At 46.6% G+C, this 12,996-nt stretch overlaps 1 protein-coding gene across 1 annotated transcript in view; it reads left to right on the plus strand.

Moving 5' to 3' along the window:
- The window catches only part of SCAMP4 (secretory carrier membrane protein 4), a 29,588-nt gene extending 18,445 nt beyond the window's left edge, over positions 1–11,143 (plus strand). Inside the window, 3 exon segments of the mRNA XM_073324463.1 lie at positions 2,765–2,866; positions 4,566–4,731; positions 5,766–11,143. Coding sequence (XP_073180564.1) covers positions 2,765–2,866; positions 4,566–4,731; positions 5,766–5,942 — 445 coding nt within the window. The 3' untranslated portion in view covers positions 5,943–11,143.
- Positions 11,144–12,996: the final 1,853 nt, after the last annotated feature.

The following is a 12,996-nucleotide window of genomic DNA, read 5'->3' on the forward strand; positions in this document are numbered from 1 at the left end:
TTAACTCTAAGCATGTGCTCAAATGCTTTCCTGAATCTGCATCTAAATGCTCACCTCAAATACTAACAAAATGTGTGCTAATGTACTGGAGATGATTAAAACCATAGCAACTAAATTAATTACGTTATAGAATTCAAAGGAAATAACTTCTAAAAGGATATGAAAAGCAAAGCAATTGAATCATCTGAAATTCTTAAAGGAAGTGAAAAATGAAATCTGAGAAGTGTTACTCTATTGGGCTGTGGGTTTTTTGTTTTTTTTCCCTTCCCCTTTCCTAATTCAGAAGTCCCTGGGGTTTCCAAGTCACTAGCGGAACTCTGTTCAAAGAGCACTTTCTATTCCAAAGTCTGGGGAAAATTACTCCTCCACAATGCTTTCCTCTTGGCTTTGTGGACTAAGATTCTAATTATTTCTTTAATGCTGTTTGTATGTGTTTGTGCAACTGAATGCTGAAAGGCCCTTGTGATTATCCTGTGTAAATACTTCTCTATAAAATCAATACCCAAGGGACAGGCCAGCAAGTCACAGAGCAGTTAGTTTGGAGGAGACTTTAAAGAAAATAGCGGTGTAATCGGGGAAATCTTTTTATGAGAAAGGAATATTGTAGCCAGATTCATTACAGCCAGTCTCTCTTCTAGAGAGTCAGGTTAGACCCACTTGCTAGGCTTATTCCTAGATGTTACAGCCATGGTAGATATTGGGATAGCATACTCCATGGATGTTTTTGTGAAACATTCACCATATGTCCACGTCCAAAGTTAAATTAGGTGCAGAGCCTTGGCATGAGAGCAGAGATGTGGCAAATTTCCAGCAGAAAGGTGGATCAGAATTCACCTTTTCCACATGTTCTAGCTCAGTGGTATTCAACCTTTTTTCATTTGCGGATCCCTAAACCAATTTCAAATGGAGGTGTAGACCCCTTTGGAAATCATATAGTCTGCAGATCCCCAGGGGTCCTCAGACCACAGGCTGAAAACCACTGCTCTAGCTGATTCCCATACACCCCTTCAAATTGAGATTTCTTCACTATTGCCAGGTCATTGTCATGAGAGTCCATTTAAAGGTCCTGCCTGGAAAGTTGTTCTTTCACTGTGATTTGGTTTCAGTACTGAGACAAATAGAATTACCTTAACCATGGACTATCACCGTAAATGTGCGATGCTCAGATCCAGTATTCAAAAGGAGAATGCCTTGATGGTAGCATTTTGCTATTCTGTAGCATTGTCCAACCCAGGATGTCCAGTCTCTTTCACAACCACCTGTGAGGCAACAATACTATTGGACACAGAGGCCACATCTTCTATTGACCTGCCTTTTGTGGAGGTATTCATGCAACTTTACACTCACTTTGCACTGGTGTAAATGACTGCATAAGGTGTAGGGCAAGAGAGAATCAAGTCCTGAGGGTTTCCAACTTGCCCAAGGTCAGCCCCGTTCATTTGCTCTCGTCATTAAGTACCAGATTTACAACAGTATTTAGGTGCTTAAATGTGCAGATAGGCACCTAAGAGGAATTACATACTCAAGGGGAGTTAAGAACCTAACTCATTTAGTTGACTTTCAGTGCGAGTTAGGTACCTATCATGCTTAGGCACCTGGGGGATTTTAAAAAGCTCCTCTGTGCATCTTTAGGTGCCTAAATACCTTTGTACATCTGGCCTAGAACACACCACCTCCCTGTTTCTGTGGTTCAATGGATTTGATGTCAATAATTTGCTCTATTAGATGTCATCAGGTATGAGTGGGTCCAGAGCTGAACTTCCATTTAAACTAGCAGTATTCCTTGCCAAAGAACGGCTGACTAATATGGGGGGTGGTAGATGAAGACACTGCCTCTGATGGTACCATCTGTGCTACTGTTGCTGGATGGTACGGCTAGGGCTCTGGTAGAGCTATGCTGACCCCCGGTACATCTTGTGATGGAGAGGCCATTGAGCACACCTAGTTTTGGTAGCCACCATGCGTACCTGGACCACAAACATAAACTCTGCTGACCTCGTTCAGTAGTTTGGCACCTGCCTGACCTATCCAGCCAAAAGACAGAGGTGCTGTGGAGTTACAAAAAGCAGCGTTGCCTCTGAACACAACTGCTTTCCCCAGGCAGTGTTCCACCCAGCTCATGAGGCTCAAATGCACTCTGTACATGGCTGTCAGAGCTGTTTTTCTTCCTAATCCATCCCAGAGCTGGGTTATCAGTGGCCCACTTCCTTAACCACAGGTGTGTAAACTGATGACAAACAGCCACTGGGATATTCCCAGCTAGGATTCTTGTTCTCGATAATTGCATGTAATGCACATACAGGATCTCTCTGGCTGCCAGCACTTGTACCCATGTGTTCCCATGGCTTTGTGCCTGCTCACAAATGGATGGGTTGCATTATGAAAAGCACAGGTGTCAAACTGCATTGGGTCTAGACATGCAGTCAGGATAACGCAGCAGGTGCTTTCTCTTCTGCAAGAGACTGCTGAGGTATTGGTGGGAAACATGCCTCTCTGAAGGTGGTCATACATCTAATTAGTTTTAGATCAATTTCAGGAGCTAGGTTTATTGAGGGAGATTAAGTCCTGATGATGCAGAGACCTGTGTGTTTCCAGCACTCGAGAAAGGGGGGTGGGGAATATTCGTCTTCAAGGTACAAAACTGAGTGGGGATCCATTGCTTCATGATAAAGTGTGTATGCAGGGAGTGGGGACACAGTAACATGGTATAGTACAAGGTGATAAACCCCATGCATTCTCCCTAATATCCTCTCTCATTTCACAGGTCTGACAGCTCTTTTAATTTGATGGCTTTTTTCTTCATCTTTGGTGCCCAGTTTATTCTGACTGTCATACAAGCAATCGGTTTCTCCGGCTGGGGTGCATGGTAAGCAGGATGCTCCCATTGTCTTTGAATGGAGCACTCAGTCCATGTCTTCTCTCCATCTAGCTGCAGAGATTTTTGTCCCATAGGCTGAATCTATGTTCCACATTTCCACTCATTAAATGCTGATGTTTGGGGGTGGGGAAGAGTTGGGGGAGATGATAGGGGAAGGGGTTTGATGAAGAAAGGGTCCTGGTTAGAGTGAGGGCATGGTCTCAGCTCCTCACCTCACTAAGGTAATGACAGAATATGTTACATGATTTGAGCCAGCATAGGATTTTCATCCGGTCTGTTCTTTCAGGGCTACGTGTTTTCCCCCACCCTAATAAATAGGACTGTGAAATCTGGTCTTTTGTATGCTTTTTACCCTACACTATACAGATTTCACGGGGGAGACGAGCGTTTCTCAAATTGGGGGTCCTGACCCAAAAGGGAGTTGCATGGGAGTCGCAAGGTTATTAGAGGGGCGGGGGGGAGAGGGGTCACAATATTGACATCCTTACTTCTGCACTGCCTTCGGAGCTGGGTGGCTGCAGGACGGCAGCTGTTGGCTGGGCACCCAGGTCTCAAGGCAGCACCCTGCCAGCAGCAGCGCAGAAGTCAGGGTGGCAAGACCATACCAGGCCACCCTTACTTCTAAGCTGCTGCTGGCAGCAAACTGCCTTCAGAGCTGGGCTCCCAACCAGCAGCTGCTGCTCTCCAGCCGCCCAGCTCTGAAGGAAGTTCCACCGCCGGCAGCAGCCCAGAAGTAAGGGTAGCAGAACTGCAGCCCCCCCTACAATAACCTTGTGACCCCCACAACTCCTTTTTGGGTCAGGACCCCAACAATTACACCACTGTGAAATTTCAGATTTAAATAGCTGAAATTGTTAAATTTATTATTTTTTTAAGTCCTATGACCGTGAAATTTGACCAAAATGGACCGTGAATTTGGTAGGGCCCTACCAATAAATAACCATTTCTCCCTCCATATGACCACACCATTGCCGCGGAGAAGCCACCTGTGAGTTTGCAGCAAGGTTCCAACCCAGCTTCTTGGGCGTGAGAGTGAGGAGATCAAGACATCTTATCCTTTCTTCCCATCTTCCCCGTGCACATAAATTTCACTTCATCTCCAGTCTACAAAGCTAGAGTCCCAACGTTCATCCTTAAATAATAATTGGAGGGTATGTTCTTGACCTTCCCTGTTTAAGTCACAGAAGGTTGATAATTTAACCTGCCATCTTTAGAGCCTGGATGCAAATCCTGGATGCAAATCCTGCTGAAGCTAGAATAACGGGGGGAAAGTGCTACGCAGAGTGCTGTGTTTAAACGCTGCTCCTCAGGGTGCCCATGAGGCACAGTGTGAAGACCTGTGGGAAATGGAGACTCAGCGCTAGGTCAAGGACTCTCAGGTTCCTGGTTCTTAACCCCAGCTTTATTCCACTAGCCCCCATACTGCCTCTGCACAAGTGAAAATAAATTTGGTTCCCTGATGGATGTTTGTTTACCTCCTAAATCCTCACCATTCAACTGGCTTCCAGGCCCCTAGAGAAATTCACCTAGCAGGGGATGTTGCAGGTTAGGACTTGAGGTGCCTTGACAGAGATGTGCTGGGGGGGGGGGGGGTGCCTACCTGTACTGCAGCTGGTTCTTGCCCTAGTTCGTTTGTTTTTTCCATGCATATCTTGGAACTTTACAACTCCCTTGCAAATATTTTCAGGTTGGCGGTCACAACAAACGACCGTCTCTGTATTTCGCTTTCTTCCAGCGGATGGTTGGCAGCCACTACTTTTTTCAGTACCAGTGTTGCCGCAGCTGTGTTCATGCTGTTCCCAGCCATACTGTTTACGGTTTCGGCAGTTGCGATGTCCTTCTATCTCCTAAGGGTAAGTGCCTCAGTTGCCTTTCTGACATGAAGTATCTGTCAGTTCTGTGCATCAAAGCAAAGTGAATCATCAGCTCGGTGGTCGCTGTAACCACTCGCATCCTATAAAGTTGAGAGTATAAACCGTGAGGGGGTTGTCCCCCTGCCAAGCCTGATCCCCCTCCAAGGCACATCTAGATGAAAGGTTGAGTGCGCAATTGAGGGTTCCCTCCATGCAATGCAACCGTGTCCCTCCCAGCATGACTCCATGGACAACCATTGATTCGGAGAATTAAGCCTGTTGAGACCCACACAATGACAGATGGGGGTGGTGAGAGGGAGATTCATGGGAGGATCTTTCTCCTTAAAGTGGTCTGCAAAAAGAAAAAGCTGGAGAGCCACTGTCCTAGGGAATACAACAGGAGACACTTCACCATAGTATTTCTGTTGCACTTCATCTGTCACGCAAGGTGATGCCAAAGCTGACCAGTCCAGCAAAGTGTTCTCTACCCCAAAGCAGCTGCCATCAGGACAGTTAACCTCTGGAATGTGAGAGCATACTGCCTTCTTTGAGATCACACGTTGGTTGGCATCTGTGTGGTAGGGTGGCTGAAGAAAGTCACTCCTCCTCCTGCACCTCTATACACCCAGCTATATAGTTCTCCTATCTTGTACCCAAGCTTTGCCAGTCTGGGATGCAGCAATTTCAGTAATAGTGAATTACAGGTAAACTGACCTAGTTTGGATGAATTGCTTCTAACATCATTACTGTGCAATTCCCCAACCTGAGTTCGTCATAATGCTGCAGTGGGTTAAAAGACTCTATGTAGATCTTATCTAGCTGCTTCTCTGTTGCCATCTGCTGCGCTGTTCTGTTTATAGCGCCCTTGTTCCTTTGGAATGTGGACACTTGAACAGAGATGTTACCAGATACATGGGACAGCACTAGGAAGTGTCTAGTGTATTAGGCATTAACAAAGTGACCATAGCTCTTGTTGGAAAGGGAACTAGATACTTGCTGCTGATTCTTCCCTTGCTCTCTTGATTACCTATTAGGTACATAAAATTTACCGAGGGGCTGGCGGAAGCTTTCAGAAAGCCCAGGATGAATGGAACAGCGGCTCATGGAGGGACCCCCCGAGCAGGGAAGCTCAGTACAATAACTTTTCTGGAAACAGTCTGCCACAGTATCCCACGGTGCCCAACTATCCCACGGGAAATCAGTGGCCTTAAGCAGCAACAGCTGTCAAACTGCCTGGATTATCTTTTTTTGGTCTCATCATTATTATTTTTATTATTTGAAAATATCACTTGTTTTTTTTCCCATCATCTTTGGGGTTTTTTAATTCCCTCCTCCCCCATGACTGCAGAAAATCTGTGCACTCGGCGTGTACTGCCTCCAGGGATTTGCCCATCTCTGTTGGAATGTTTTATTTTGTGCACAGATGCCAGTATTTGCCTTGCTGCAGACCGAGGAACTATTCGCTGCCCTTGCTTGGGGGAATCCTCCAATGATCAGTACATGGAAAAGGCTGATTTTCCCTCTGCAAAGAACACTTTAAGATGCTCTTTCCCCTTCCCTCTTCATTCATATCAGATGCACAGTACACCACAGCCATCTTCCTGTTACTGAGCAGGGGACGCAATTGGAAATGGGCATCAACGGGTATCTCCTGATGAGTTTTCTAGAATTTCTGTTTCTCGAAGGGAAATGTCTCATCTATTTTATTTTGTTCCTTGTAAGATTGAAATTGGTGGCCAGGGCTCCCTTTTTGTTCATAAAGCCCTTGAAGGTCTAAACCTTCTCTTGAGTTCTCTGTAGTGAGAAAATGCTTTAGATAACTGCTCACAGTGAGGGATTGCTGGGGACATTGCATCTGATTAGCAGAACCTCCACTCAGCTGGTGAGGTATTATACTGTTACAATTCGTCATATCCCCCCCCCCCCCCCCCAAAAAAAAAGTTTTTTCTTATGATAGGATCTACATGCTTTGAAAGTACCACTTCATCTCACTTGTCTATAACCCTTGCTTGCTAATGGCCTGATTGAAAGCCCAGTGGAATCACTGACTTCAGTGGGCTTTGGCTCAGACTGCATCAGTTATATTCACTCTTATGCAGACAGCCAACACAGGACCTAGGCATCACTTAAGTCCCGCTTACGCAGTGTCTAGATTTTGTGCTGGCCCCACGTATCCTCTCCCTCCTGATTGAATCTCACCCCATTGACAAACCCTAAAAATGTAAATAATCTTCCAGCTACAGTTCTGTAGCCAGGTGGTAGATAACTGTAAATCTGAGTACCAAGAATGACTTGTACATGAATGAACACTAAGAATAATTTGGGAGTAACTCCGTTAAAATGGATGGATTAATCCCTGATTTATTCTGACATAGGTTAGATCCGAATCTGATCAAGTTTCTTATGCTTGTGAATTGTTCTACTCCAATATGTCACCCGTTATACTACAAAATGCTTAACAGTCTTGTGAACGATCCTTTATTTAGTCATGCAGGACCACTCCCCTGATATACAGCCAGCTGTACAGCTCTTCTCTCTACTTCAGCATGCAGGCAGAGAGAGGCGGTATTGTCTTTCCCTAAGAAGTTGGTTGAGGGGAAGAGAGAGGTTCTGTTGAGAGGGTCTTTTCTTGCTGAGAACTAGGCTTTGTCTACACTACAAATGCTTTCTAGTATAGCTGTAACAACCAGAGCACCCAAGTATAGACGTAGCATATGACAGAAGTTTTGTAGTTGGCCAGTAACACCACCTCACTGAATGACATTAGCTATATCGACAGAAGGAAGCACTGTTATGCCTGCTGAGCTGCGTCTGTATTGGGCGGGGGTTTGCTGACATAGCTATGTTGGCTAGGGGGGATGTTGATTTGTTTTTTGTTTCACACCTCCATCAGCTTAGCTATGCTGGCAAAACTTTGTAGTGTAGACCTGGCCATAGTATGTGTCAGTGCTGACTTCACATCCTTTTATCGATTTCTCATGTCACAAGTACTGGAATCTGTAGACAGAGCAGTCTAATTCCTTTCCATTTTGTACTATGTCAGCCCACGCAGTACAAGCTACAGTTTCTCATTTCTCCTTAAAAAATCTGCTACTCAATGTTGAGATTTTTCCAATCAGCCTGTGAGATTTGGATGCCCGATTTCCGTTAATTTTTATGAGAGCTGAGCCTTCAAAACCCTTCAGCAGCTTTGAAAGTCTCTGCTAAAGATCCTGTGAGGTGCTAAAAGCCTTCAACTTCAGAAAGACATGAAGGAGGTTTGTTGTTTGTTCAGACTGCACTCTAGTGCTGGATTCTGCTCTGTCGTGTTGATGTGAATCCAGAGTAACTCCATAGCTAACAGTGGAGTTATGCCAAATTTACACTGAGTAACTGGAAACAGAATCTGCTCCTGAAAGGCTTTGAAAAGGTCTCCAAGCTGGATGGAATCCATTTGCAAATGATCTTTTGAAAATGGTCTCAATATACAAGTGCCTTATTCAATAATAAATTAGCTCCTAGGGGAGAGTTCTCCTTCCCCCAGTGCCCCATTCCCCATTTTGTTTAGTCTTAATTTTTTCCCTATATTGTATATATTGTGAATATTAAGTAAGTGAAATGCATTACCATGGGATTTGTGTGACATCTTTATCAGATGGACCAAAGCAACTAATTAACACTGGAGGCCAAAGCCTCCTTGAACTTCAGTTTAAAAGCAACATTTCCCATTGCTGCAAAGCCAGCCCTTTGCTGGGCCTCTCAAATATCTTTCTAACACATTCCTAACGCAGTGGGGTGTGTGTGTGTGTGTGTGATTTGCTCATAAACACAAGGACAGATGCTTGGAGCTTTGCTAACAGAATACGGTCCAATCATGTTACCGAACTTTTAGTTGCCTTCATCTTGCGTAATGTGTTGTGTGGATTTTCTTTGCATGCTTGCCATCGAAAGGGTGGTGAAAGAGAACTGCCTGTCATTTAACTCCCTGGAAATACGAACATGCTGCCCAGGGGATGGGTCAAAATTCCCAGTGCTTGGATCCTGTTAACGGAAACTGGAGTCCTGCCTGTAATTTGCCACATCGGGAAGCCTAAACATAGCGTGTCTGCCTAACCTCATCCTTGGAGGTGTGGGTATCTTCTGCTCCTCTTGGCCATTCTTTTCAATATGGGGTGACTGCAGGTGAGTCGTAATTCCAGAAAGTTGACTCAATGTGCTGCCAGAACTGTTGTGGCTTATTTTTGGAATCATAGCTATATTTTTATAAATGTAATGTTTACATTAGATTTCTAAGGAACTACCAATGTTTTGGAGAATTGTTAACCTGGACTTAGCCAACTTTTAATTTTTGTTCTGCATCATGTTATGTGGGGTGCTTTGTGTCGTCTGTGGGGTTCTTTGTTGTTTTCCTTGCAGGGGTCAAATAAATCCTCATTCTATGCTCAATGAGAAGAGCCTGGCTACCTTGGAGGTGTGTGTGTAGTCATGAGGGTTGGAAGAAAATAGCAAGATCTAGTTATCCCAGTTAAGTATTTTCCTCTTAGAAAACTCCAAAGCTTCTGGGAAATGGGGGTTTTGGACAAGTAAAGGAACAGTGCATTGTGGGTGAAATTCACCCCTTTGCTGGGAGCTAGTGCAAGGCATATTCACTATTTAATTTATCCTCTTTTAGCGCTTTTCAACTCTAGATCTGAGCAAAGTCCATTACAAAGGAGGTATTGTTATCCCCATTGTGCAGATGGGGAAACTGGGCAAGCCACTTCTCTCTGTACCTGGATCACCCAGAAGGCCGGTGGCATAGCTAGGAATAGAACCAAGATCTCCTGAGCCCCAGTCCAGTGCTCTATCCACTGGATAGCACTGCCTTTCCTATGTAGCACCTAGGATTCAAGTTGGTCCTCTGCACGTAGATGAATTTTACCTGGTATGAGTTATGGCTGGGGGTGGCGGGGGGGGGGATTGATAAGCCTTGGGTTAAACAGGCTCATGCTGTATGCTGAATTCAGTCAAGTTTCCCTACACACACCTCTTAACGTTATCCTGAAATGAATGGCGCCTCCTCAAGATTGCTTAACTTTTAGCCATTTCACTCAGAGCCAGAAAAGCACTTAGCAGAGCAGATGAAAGTGGATGTCTTCTGTCAACGGTGCAGACCCATTTGGTGTGTTCACCTAGGCCTACATTTTGGCCTCAGGAGGTCAGGGACAGCTTTGCAATTCCAGTTGACTTAGTGGAAGCAGGATTTGGCCCCAGGGTGAAATTCACTGTAGTCTGGGGGACTCGCACAAGGCCCTAGGCACCATTTAAGCAGGGTGTAAATAGCATGCAGGGCCTTGTGCTGACTACCTGCATGGGGGTGTTGGGGATATCACTCCTAAGGCACTTCTCTGCACTGTTAGCAATTTGTTAATGGTAGTAAATGGCAGCTGCTTCATATGGTGGTTTGCTGCTGTGAGGTGGACTTTCATCCCCAGGTCTCGGTTCAATGCACAGGGATAAACTCTCCTCTCAGGCATCCATCTTGCAAGTCCTTGCGTGGAACACAAGTGTCACAAGGGCGCCGCTCCCCAAGCCAAGCGTAGATCGTCATAGTACTTTGCAATGAGTGGTGTTGCGGCAGGCACCGCTGTGCACTCACTCCCTAGTACACAAGAGCAGAGGGTCGCGTGTGGGCAGAAGATGGCAGTGTCTTGAGATGCAGGCATGACCATGGCCTTCATTGTGCTACTGAGGAACTCAGATGCTCCCTCTTCAGGTCTCTTTCCAGCTGGGGCAGGTGTGACTTGGTACCTACCCAGTCATGCTCCTGTTATTTGTGTGCAGTTATGCCTAGGACTTCTAGGCATGGGCCAGGACCCCACTGTGCTAGGTGGTGTACAAACGGAGAACTAAAAGTCCCTGCCCCAAGGAGCTTGCCTGTGGGATCAGGATTCCCAACTAACTCTCCCTCTCAGCAGTGGTTACATTACACTCATGCCCCTACAGCTGGGGAAGATCAAGCCCTCTCTGTGTGGGCCTGGCCCATGTGAAAATATGTACCTGCTTGTTTGCCTCGCTGCTGCCACATTCCCAATGCCTGTGTGCATCTTCCTTGAGCCCAGAACGTGAATGCTTTGTAACAGAAAGATTAAACTTGGCTGAGCAGTTTGCTTTTCCCTCTGCTTTTAAATTGGTGGATTTTGTATTCTCTGCTTATGAACTAGCCCTACTTAGTTCTCCCCACCCCGCGATGAGTGGAGGGTTAGCAGATGTATGTTTTCTGACAGTAATACAGTAGCTTTTATAACTAGCTTACTAATGCTATGCTGGATGTAGAGCATGAATTGTATTGATCTCTCCACTACGTGTCTGTGTGCTGCCCTTTCACGCCACTGTATTTGATGCTGAATTACAGCATGCTGGAGCATTCTAGTGAAATAAAAGTCAAACTGTGTTGCTTTTCCTGTCTTCAACTCTAATGAGCAGTCTAAGCTCTCGAGCCAAGTGTCTGAAAGGGGTGGGTGTCTTGTGGTATTGGCTCAGAGCACTGGCCCATCTCCTCTAGTGCCGTGGGCGGGGGCCGGATCTGCACAGAAGGAGCTTGCAGGAACTCCTGCTGAAGACAGTGGACATTCTGGCTGGGATGGGAGGTGCTTGCAGTAGTATTCTGGGGTGTCATGATACTCAAAGGAACTGGGAGCAGGGAGAGGGCTGGTTGTGCAGTACTGTACAGGGACAGAGGGACATCCTTTCCACACCCTGCAGCAATCTGCTTATGCCCTGTGGGATGAGATTTGATTACTCAGCATGCATATCTATAATAATAAATTAAACAGGGACTGGGCTTGCTTGGCTACAGAAATGGCTGCAGAAACTATCTCCTGGGGCAGAATGAACAAAGCCCTGTGGAAAACAGGAGTCCCCTATTCAAGCAGGCCAGGCTGAGACATCAGAGTGCAGTCTCCCCTGCAGACCTACCTCGCTGGCTTCTGCTTAGACATCCCCTGGCCCTGTCACATGTTGCATTTGCTTCCAAGAACTGGGGAGGAGAACAGAAGGAGCAGCATCTGTCCCACTTTGGAGAGATGCTGCTGAAGAGCAGAGGAGATTCGATATGAGAATAAACCTATCACCCTCCTCCCAAGACCCTGGAGCCAGGGAAGGGAGCAGAGTCAGCTACATGCCCCTACCTCTATGAAAAAACTCTGCCCTGGATATGTGCCCTGCACCCTAGGCTACCCGAACAACTGGGACTGGCCACCCTTGTATCACGTGTGGTGGAGTGGGTCAGGCTACCACTCACACTCAAGAGAGTCCACAGCATGAGAGAGTGGTGGCCTTATCTGGCAGGTGCTCTGGTGGAAGCAGGGGGAGGAATCTGTCAGCTGAAGCCCATGGGTGAAGGCCCAGGGGTGGGCACCTGCTAAAAGTGGGGAAGGCTGGCTTGGTGGAGGCCTGAGCCGGGGAATTAGGCTGTCCGGGTTCAGCTAAAAATTGGGTAGATGTTCCCACCCACCAGGCAACCCCAATGGGCCTCCCCTAATTTGTGGGTGAGAGAGGCGTTCACACAGTGTCTCAGGCTGGCCTTTCCCCTGTTGATCTCTGGAGCAGGTGATGATTAGGGGTGTGTCCACATGGCAGTTAAAAGCCACAGCTAGGCTGTATCAGCTGACAAGCTCAGGGGCTGTTTAACTGGTGTAGACCATTCAGGCTCAGGCTGGAGCCCATTCTATGGGTCTTCGCTGCAGTTAAACAGCCCTGTAGCCCAAGTCCCCAGTCAGCTGACACAGGCCAGGGGCAGGTGTTTAACTGCAGTGTAGACATACCCTACACATCTGCTCCTGCAGCCCTTATGCAGGCAAGACTCATGTCAGTGGGAGTGTTGGCTGTCTGAGGACTGCAGGCTTGCAGTGTCAAGAAACACAAGAATGAGTTTGGCCTCTCAGCCCGGTCCCTGCTAGACAGTTGTCCCCAGCTGGAAACCATAACCAGGTCTGAGGTGATTTAAGGCTTGTGGCAAATTCTGCTCAAGACAAGTCCAGGGAGCAGAGAAACAGGTACTATTGCAAGTGGCAAGGGAAGTGCCGTGGCAGAGCTGTTGGCCAGTTCCATCAGTTTAAGAAGGTCTATATACTTGTAACTGTCATTTGGAGCCTTAAAGCTCCATTTTGAGACTACGTATTTGGGCAAATTTGTACTAAAGGGGGCATGACCCAGCAGGCATATCACTGGGCTGGGGCACAGGACCTCTGGGTTCTATTTCTGGCCCTGCTACAGATCTGCTGAGGGCCCCCGTGCAAGTCCCTT

This window comes from Lepidochelys kempii, chromosome 25, assembly GCF_965140265.1.
Source record: "Lepidochelys kempii isolate rLepKem1 chromosome 25, rLepKem1.hap2, whole genome shotgun sequence".
Classification (NCBI taxonomy): domain Eukaryota; kingdom Metazoa; phylum Chordata; order Testudines; family Cheloniidae; genus Lepidochelys; species Lepidochelys kempii.